This window comes from Sarcophilus harrisii, chromosome 1 (assembly GCF_902635505.1).
Source record: "Sarcophilus harrisii chromosome 1, mSarHar1.11, whole genome shotgun sequence".
In the NCBI taxonomy this organism is placed as follows: domain Eukaryota; kingdom Metazoa; phylum Chordata; class Mammalia; order Dasyuromorphia; family Dasyuridae; genus Sarcophilus; species Sarcophilus harrisii.
In genome coordinates, this window is record NC_045426.1 from 574,046,486 (window position 1) to 574,055,657 (window position 9,172).

General features: G+C 39.8%; 1 protein-coding gene across 7 annotated transcripts; it reads right to left on the reverse strand.

Moving 5' to 3' along the window:
* Nucleotides 1-69: 69 nt before the first annotated feature.
* On the reverse strand, nucleotides 70-8,626 carry RBM12B (RNA binding motif protein 12B). 7 transcript variants are annotated; one of them, XM_031946984.1, is made up of 3 exons: nucleotides 8,572-8,626; nucleotides 4,599-4,656; nucleotides 70-3,935 (listed from the first exon to the last, which is right to left on the reverse strand). In XM_031946984.1, exon 3 carries the CDS (start codon nucleotides 3,905-3,907, stop codon nucleotides 1,670-1,672), a length of 2,238 nt encoding a protein of 745 aa, XP_031802844.1. In that variant the 5' UTR covers nucleotides 3,908-3,935; nucleotides 4,599-4,656; nucleotides 8,572-8,626; the 3' UTR covers nucleotides 70-1,669. The 7 variants fall into 7 exon arrangements, with proteins under 7 accessions (XP_031802844.1, XP_031802843.1, XP_031802845.1 ...); XM_031946983.1 differs by having other exon boundaries at nucleotides 8,568-8,617; XM_031946985.1 differs by lacking the exon at nucleotides 8,572-8,626 and adding an exon at nucleotides 8,417-8,536.
* Between the last annotated feature and the right edge of the window lie 546 nt (nucleotides 8,627-9,172).

Here is a 9,172-nt window from a genome sequence, read left to right on the forward strand (position 1 = left end):
ACCTGTCACACTTGAAAAGAACTGGGCTTCATTTTAGGAAAACCTGTTTAAAAACAATTTTTCATATGGAAATAAGGTATGGAAGTACATTGTAGACACCCACCAAAGATAGTCTAAAAAAAAAGTGGAGGGGTTTTTTTGCAGGTTGAAAACCTAAATGTTTTGGCTAAGTAATCAGCCCAAATACTGATACAAAAGTCAAAGGATAACCTAATATTTTAGAATTGCTGAGCTTAATGTAAAGGCAACTTTACAATGAGATGTGTACTAGAATTACATGCTGTAAATTGCCATGCTAGAATTCCCAAAAAGTACCCGAGTAACTTTTGAAATGAAATTCATTCACAAAAGTGGCATCAACTTGAAATACTTTCAAATAGATGCAATAAGATGTCCAAAAATACTGATAAAATCTGATATTTTATAAGTTATTGTTTTGCCTATGGTGATTTGAAACTTTTGAGAAGCACTATGTTGTAAGGTCGGTAATGAATCCTTGAATTAAGTCCTGCCCCTACCCTAGTTATGTGATTTTATTTATATGCAAATTATTTTACCTCTCTGGTTATTAATTTTGTACCTATCAAAGATTATTATACAACCTCTAAGGTATCTAACAGTTAATACCTATAGCCATTTGTTTGGAAACTAGAAATGACAAATACTAATTTTGTAACCTAAACCAATGGGTCCATTTATTTTTCACAAAGAAATCAAGAGAATTGCTATATTACTTTTATACACAAGCCTCATGCCTGTGGTTCCTAAATCAATGTATTTGCAATATTGTGAGAAACAAAGAGTGTTATACATAAAGAATATCTGATCCTATATATTTGTAAAAAGTTTTAACATTTTTATTAAAAGTACCCCCAAACACTAAGCTGATAAAGTTTTCCCTTTCTTTTCTTTTTTTTTTTTTTTTAAATACAAACACAAGTAAACATTGAATAGTTGGTCCATTCAGCTGTATCTTTATTTTTTTTTAATTCTGTAAAGTAATGAACATGGAAACTTTTAAGAATTCCTGTGAACATATGAAACAATTTAACAAGTCTAATAAGATTTTTCACAGAAGAAATTTTCAAGTTTACATTCTGTCCATTTTGCAATTTTTAACATGGGACTAATACAGTATTGTCCCAGGTGATGGTTAGGAAATTTTATTTGTACAATCAGGTAAGCAATGAAAATGTCATACCTGAACAAATCATGTAACATTTCCTTAAACATTTGTATAAAGATACTATGGACTATGGAAAGGAGGAATAAAAATTTCCCTTTTCCCAAATAACATTACAACTCTACTTTTCAATTTTTGAAATTAAACTATGCAATTTACATAAATCATTTAAAGGATTAGTGCTATTATCCACCGTCAAAGAATAAAGCATAATGAAGTTGAAAATTTAAAAAAGTTAGATGGCAATTTGCGCACACACGCACGCACACTCACACGCACACTCAAAAAAAAAAAAAAAAACACCTTATGAAAAAAGATCTAAACATTCCACTATTTACAATTTGCTCTTCATAGGAATTGTCAAAATTAATGGTTTGGGGAGGTTTTTTGGTAATTAAAAATAAACACTTTTTTTTTATACAAATGCATTTTGCTGCACCAATACTGTGGGGGAGTTGGGGGGAAATGTAAATTGCTAAGTAGCCTCTAGAGCAAAATTAGTTTAACTTTTCGTGGGCCAACTGGTCTGTCATTCAGGTCATTAATAGCAGCCATAGCCTCATCATAGTTTACCATTGCAACAATGGCCTCCCCTAATGGTAATCCTTGGTCATTATACTGTATTGAAACTGATTCTGGTATTACTCCATAACCATGGAAAAAGTCCAAGATTTCATTGACATTTGCTTTAAATGGAAGATTCATTATTTTAATAGGAGTTACTCTACCTGAGCCACAATTGAAATTTGGATCAGACATAAATCTTCCCTCTGGAAAGCCTCCCATGTTATTGTTTCCAAAATCAAACCTGCCAAAAGGTTCACCTTCAGGGGGACCAAAATTCATGAAAGGACGAGGACCTCTGAAATCATCAGGTGGGCACATGAAATCATCAGGTGGTGGTCTAAAATTATCCGGTTGCCTGAAGTCATCTGGAGGATGTCTGTCTGGAGGGTGCCGGAAATCATCTGGAGGATGTCTGTCTGGAGGGTGCCGGAAATCATCTGGAGGGTGTCTGTCTGGAGGGTGCCGGAAATCATCAGAAGGATGCCGGAAATTGTCAGGTTGTTGACGAAAATCCTCTGGGGGATGGCGGAATTTTCCAGGAGGGCCAAATGAATGTACAGATGGTCCTTGTGTATCAACTGAATGGGAATGTTCATCTCTATCTCGTGTCTGTGAATGATCTTGCATTTTCTCACCTGAGATAGATGAAATATTCACACCAAACTCCTGCATTTGTTCCTCAGATATAAGTCTTAATAATACCTCTGTTCCCAAGAACCTTCGTCTGTTTAAACTTTCAGCTTTCATTGCCTGTTCTTCTGATTTAAATTTCACCAGTGCCTCTCCCAGACCAACTCCTTTGTCATCATAAAGCAAGTAAACATCATCCTCATCAATAGAAAACCCGGCAAAGAACTTTTGTACCTCAACTTTAGTGACATCAAATGGAAAATTTCTTATATATATGCACAGCTTTGGGCCAGAATGTCCTTCCCGGTAGTTTTTTTCTGGAATATGCCCAGGTCGTTCTCTCCCCACTGACCCTGATCTTTTTTTTTCATAACATTCAATGAATTTCAGCATTGTTTTTTTAGATATAGGATCAATAAGAACTTGACGATGAAATAATATAAATTTGTGTAAGGCGAGAGCAGAATTATAGTCTCTCAATGTCTTGAACATCACAAAGGCAGATCCTGTTCTTTTCTGATCCTTATACAAAAATTTAATCTGATCACTGGCCAGATCAGTATCTCTAAAGAAATTTTTTATATCTCTCTTCTCAACACTTAGTGACAGATTTTTTAAATGAACATAAAATCCATATTTGTGAGGGGAACGGGAGCGTCTTTTCACTCTTCTTGGGGATTTTGATCGCGATCGTTTTTTTGAATGTGCATCATTTATTCCTCTTTGTGGAGAACGCTCTTCACTTCTGAAATGAACTTCATCCTTTATATCTACACTACCGCCACAGTCAATCCACTGTTGCTCTGAAGCTGGACTAACTTCAACAAATCTTGAACCCATGTAATGTCTATGGCGTTGAAGACCTCCTAAAGCATCATGAGATGTAGCAAATTTTACCAAGCAATCACCATTATTTCTGCCAGTTGGATGTTTTAATAAAATAACTCCATCCACACATAATCCAGGAAAGAAAGCACGTACTTCATCTTCAGTTGCTGAGTATGGCAAACCACGTAAAAATAAGTAACGGTTATCTGATTTGAATGTACGTGTTTCTTTTCTTGGCCCCGTAATACCATGTCTTGTACCATTGGTATGAAAACCAGCCTCTGGATCATCAGAAGGATCATAGCCAGGTTTATTTATTCCTTTCTTAATAGCCTCAACTAAATTAGATAGGCTGCCAACCCCTGATGCACCAGAACTACTAGATCCTGGTCTTTTGGAGCCTGATATCAGTTCTCTTCCTCCACGATCAAATCTTTTTCGTTTCATTTCTATGGTATTCTGCATTTCTGTCTTGCTGCTAAGAAAAAGCTCTACAGGGGAGTCCTTGATAAACCCTCCTGACCGACTCATGGCACGTCGTGCATCTTCATCTGTTGCAAAAATAATAAAAGCCTCCCCAATTTCTCCTCCAATTATATGCACTCCTCCATCAGGAATATTCAATCCCGAGAAGAAGTGACGAATATCCACAGGCCCCGCAATAACAGGAAGCCCCTGTAAACGGATGACTACAGCCATGCTGAGCTCAAACCACAGCAATAATGACCTGCAGACAAAAAGGTACACATAATAGCAAGTCTTACTTTTATAATATCTTAGCACAAACTAAACCTTTAATTACTAGTTTCTGTCTCATTCAAGATTTATGAATGAAAGCGAGACTCAAGTTCACAAAACATATTGATCCTATCTTATTCTTAAGAAATCATGGGAAGAACTTTATCCCAACTAAAAAAAAAGTAAAAACAACTTCTTCCTCAAAGAAACATCCCATATCACCTGCCCTGCACAATCCAAATGCCAAAATGAAAAAAAGGAAAAAAAAATCAAATCTTCCATGGCATGGCTTCAGCCTGCCAAATGCTGCTTCATACCAAGACCAAACTCTTATTAGTTTGACTTAGAATTCTATCTCTCTTGCACTGAAAAGTCTTAACTGATAGAATATTAAAAGACAAAAATAAAAACTTTAGAATTAAAATAATTCACCAACCATGATGAATTTTGTTCTCAGACAAGTTCTATCAGTGGATGATTTCTGCTCACCAATGTAAAACTACCTAGCAATGGCGCACTGTAGATCAGACTTAAAGAGCAGAAGTCATAGGTACCCAGGTGTACAATTCTATTTTTCCGGGTAGAGTTCTGTGAGAAAAGCCATGATCTTTGACAAGGCTCAGTGAAAAGCATTATGCTCTAGACAGCTTACCTGTTGGATTATTTATTTTTTTTCTCGAAGACCTGATAATTCTGTAAAACCAACTTAACTGTGGAAAGAAAATGAAACATAATTAATGCCTGCTCCATCTGTATTTTGTCTTAAACAATGCCAGATTACTGTAGAATGTCCATTTCAGTGGCTATAACACAATAGTGAAGCACTGTAAGGAACCACAATTATGGGCACATTTTTATGAAATATTCTTCTTTGTTCCAAGGGCAAATCAGGTCTCCTTCAGCAAAAAGCCACATACTGTGCCTTTGCTTAATTTTTTTTTTTTAATATAATCTGATTGATTCCATTTTAGAAGTAGAAAAGAAAATATAAAATGAGAAACTGAGGTCAGCAAATGGTGAAAACATGCTTGAAATTACTTGATCATCAACTGTTCCATAATGAATTAGCTCCAAGACTGTTAGGAGGAAAACCCTCCATTAACTTCCATCCATGAAAGGAACAAAAATCCAGCTCACGTTATGACTAATATTCAAATCCTCTTTCTTCCTCCTCTTTGAAACTAACCAAAATAAAACAACAGTCCAATCATTCAAAATATCAAGGAAAAGAAACCATAAGAGACAATGCCTGGAATCTTTCTGTCATATGTAAACCACAAGTCCAATTCAACCAAATGTCATAACCTGTGACCCTTGCAGAAAAAATACTGTGCCTAACTTTCAGACAGAACCAAACTTTCACGTACCCATCTCTTTAAAAAAACAACAACAAAACTAGTCTTCATTAAAGTCTTGAAACAATTCCTACACCATCACTAAAATCAAATGAGTTTTTACTAACCAGGAACATAATATAGACTGGAACTACAGACAATTACTGATGCACAGAAAAATGTGATTAACTAAAAAACTACCACATAACAGTTCCCCAACAAATCAGTGAAATAAAACAAATATCTGTAGAATACGATCTTAATTCATTTCAAAACAACTAAATTGCACTTATTTACAAAAAGTTCTAAATAAACTACAGAAAAAAAACAATTGAAATACAGTAACATCACATTAATTTGGAATATATCACGTTTACATATCACTTCAACTTTACATAGCACACTCCTCACAACAGTACTGTAAGATAAATTATACAATTTTATTCCCATCATAGACTGAGAGATGAAATATTACAGAAAAGTGAGACTCAGGCACGTTGAAGTGACTTTCTCATGATTCGGAAAATAAATACTAAGGCCAGAATTGAAACCAGGCCTTCTATTCCAAGGCCAGTGTACTTTTTATTTATGCTACACCAAACTTACTCTCAATGAAGGGAGTTTAAAGGAAGGGCAGTTTGAATTAGTCAAAGGTTCAAATTATGGAATATTTTTATAAAAGTGATTTTACTACTTTTTCCAAGCCAAGCAGAACTAAAAAGCATGTCCAATTAAATGTCTTACCAAGCCTTATTTAATAAACAAAGAGGCTTCTTCTGTAATTACCTTTTATTAAAAAAAAATTTGAAACTTGAAAACTGTTTGACTTTGGGAGATTAAATACACCCTCACTCCTTAACATTTTCATAACAGAAATGTTTAACTCAGTCTTTGCCTTGAATTAGGATTAATTTCAAATTAATGAAGTTTACTGTAACTTTACTTGCCACCAAGAAAAAACTGCCAGGAATACTCCTAATCTTTTCTTTTTTTGAAACAATATCTAGAACACTCTGAAAGTAGCTATTAACACTCTAAGCAAACTTCTTTTGGCACTGGGTCTATACATAACTACAAAATTCCCTATTCTGCACAATGTACAAAAAAAATTAACTTTTTTATAGGATGAAAACAGTATTAACTATGGCCACACCTTTATTCCTAAAGTAAGGTAAATGTATGCCTATTAGAAAGAAAATTCTTTTCTTGTAGCAATATATATTCCCTAGAATATATAAAAGAAATTTAAGACCAAAGATTCTTGAAAGATACTAGGGGCAAAGTGTCAGGTTTATCTATCTCTAACGACACTGATATTGAAAACACTAAGCCATTTAAAGAAGTAGTTCAGTGAAGACTTAATGATTCCACTTAAGAATTATCCTAGAGATTCTTTTTTTAAGGAGTAGCAAGATGGTATTCTAAGGAAGCACCATAGCTACACCAAACATTCCAATATGTTTCATGAAAACACTTTGGTACTGAGAGTAGTGGGGAATGGGCAGTTTTTCACTATCCTAGTGAATCCTGTCTTGGAGACTAATCAAGCATATCCAAAGGCAAACTTTCAAAAGTTTGTCAAACTACCAAGTTACATCTTTAAATTAAGTTTCCATGTATGTCTACCCTAATAAAAAAATTTTTTTAATTAAGACAAAATGACAGTAACACAAGACACATTCAACTGTACTCTGAAAATTAAGTAGAAAAATTTTAGTTTGCCTAGTTTTGTTGAGTTACAACATTTTGGTTACAACAAAAAAATCTAAATGAAATCTAGAAGTGGGGAGGCAGGTTACAAGAGTTCATTTAAAAGTGAACTCAACTGCAACAGACATCGAGTTTACACGACCACTCAAGCAAAAACAGTTTCACCAGTTCTTCCTACAAGATTGACAAATTAAAGTCTTCCTCCAATGTAAGCCAAAAAACACACACGAAAAACCATCACCTTTCAATTCTGGCATCAGTCCGCTCTACATTCCTTCAACTATAACACCATAAGTTTCCTTCCAGACAGGACGACTAAACCGTGATTTCCTCAGGCTCTCGGATCAAACGTGATTGCTCCTACAGCTCTTCAGCAAGCCCCACAACTCTACGGGTCTCTCTTCCTTTGCCACTCTCAATTAGTTTCTAGGATCGGTGGACTGCCTATCTGGGTGTCTTTGGGAACGGATCCCTCAAGTGAGCGCCAAAGCCAGACTGCCCAGAGCCTTAGTCTCCGATAGACACAAGAAAATAATGGAGACGATGGATTCCACGGGGTGCACGGGATTCCCCTCAACATCCTCCATCCTCCTTAAAGGGGGGTCCTCCAGGGGCCTCCATTACCACGGGTTCTAGAGCCAAATGCCGTTAGAGTCCGTCCACATTCCCAAGAGAGTCAAGCGGCTCCTTCGTTCCCGCCAGGCCAAGGTCGCCAGATGGGATCCGACGCCGTCCCCAAAGGCCTGGGGCCAGCCCCCAGGGTCAACCAAGCCTGACCTCGCAGGCGCCTCCGTCCGTCTCCCCGGCCGGGCCCGAGGGCACTCAGTCACTCGCTCCCCCCCGGGGAGGCTAGGACCCCTACCCAGCGGCTCGGCCAAGGTCGTCCGCTACTTCCATCCTACCTAACTCGGGGGAGCCGAGGGGAGGCGCGCGGCCGCCCCCTCCTCCCTCCCCGAAATCGAGGCGGGCCTGGGCCTCCCCCGACCGTCACTACGCTGAAGGGCCGGAACCTCCGGCCTCAAAGCTCAGAGGAGGGTGTAACACGGAGAGAGGGGAAGGGAGAGAGAGGGAGACGGGCAGCGGCTGCCCGCGATCGGGAAGACCGCGCCGCGGGAGCCACGGCACGGTGCTCGTGTCGGGGGCGCTGCCCGCAGCAGTGGCGGCAGTTACTTCCTTGCGCGGCGGCCGCCGTCGCCACCGCCGCTGCTGCCGCCGCCGCCGCCGCCGTTTCCGCCGCTTCCTCCTCCAGAGCGGGCGGGCGGGCCCCGCCTCGGCCTCGGCCTCGGCTCGCTTCCTCCCCAATCCCCCTTAACCCCCCCACTTGACCGGACCCCTCCCACCATTCCTGGAGCCTGCAGCGTAGTTCTTCCACAACCCGGTTATAAACACACACCGCGGCTCCCGAGTCTCAAGCTCCCAGCCGAACCTGGGAGGTCTCCTTCTGCACCACAACCGCTTCCCGAGGAAATAAAAAGTGGGGGAGGATAAAAAAAAAAAAGCTCCAACTCAGAGCAAGCTTACAACAAAATGGCGGCGACTTCTACCCCTCCCCCCCCACCCGGGGTCTCTCGACAAACCGACTTGCAGTTGGTCCGCTCATGCGCCTTCCCTTCTCGGAGCTCGCGCTCTCCCCCTCCTCCCGCCCCTCTCCATAGGGCAAAACGAGGCGCATGCGCATTCGGTCGCCGAACTCGTTAAAGTCTTTTTTTTTTTTTTTTTTTTCCTCGAGGAAATCTGCCCCTTTCCTCTACTTCGTGACTATTACGCGTGCGCGTCGACGGCGTTTCTTTGCCTTTTGCTTTTTCGGCAATGCCTTGAGAGGAGCGGAAGAGTAGAAGTCAGTTAATTCGTAAACATTAAGTGCCTTCCACGTGCCGGGCGCTATGCTAAGCGCAGGGGATTTTAAGAAAAAAAGTCTTAACGGGAGGGGGGGGGGGGAGAACAATATTAAAAAAAATTCAATAAAAGCGGGATGGGGGAGGCGGCAAGAGAAAGTATCGAGGAGGAGTGATAAGAGTGCAGAACAGAATCCGCTTCGGAGCTCACGCCTCAGTACCCTCTGCTTTTTCCTCCTTCCTCCCTTTCCCACCGGGCGGCTCCATGGACTCCAGAAACTGGTAACTCTGCTAGACAAACGTAACTCTAATTGACACTTCCTCAGCATCCCTGCCCTTCTTTGATC

Coding starts and splice junctions, on each gene's coding strand:
- RBM12B (XM_031946984.1), bottom strand. CDS start 3,907: ATGGCTGTAGTCATCCGTTTACAGGGGCTTCCTGTTATTGCGGGGCCT.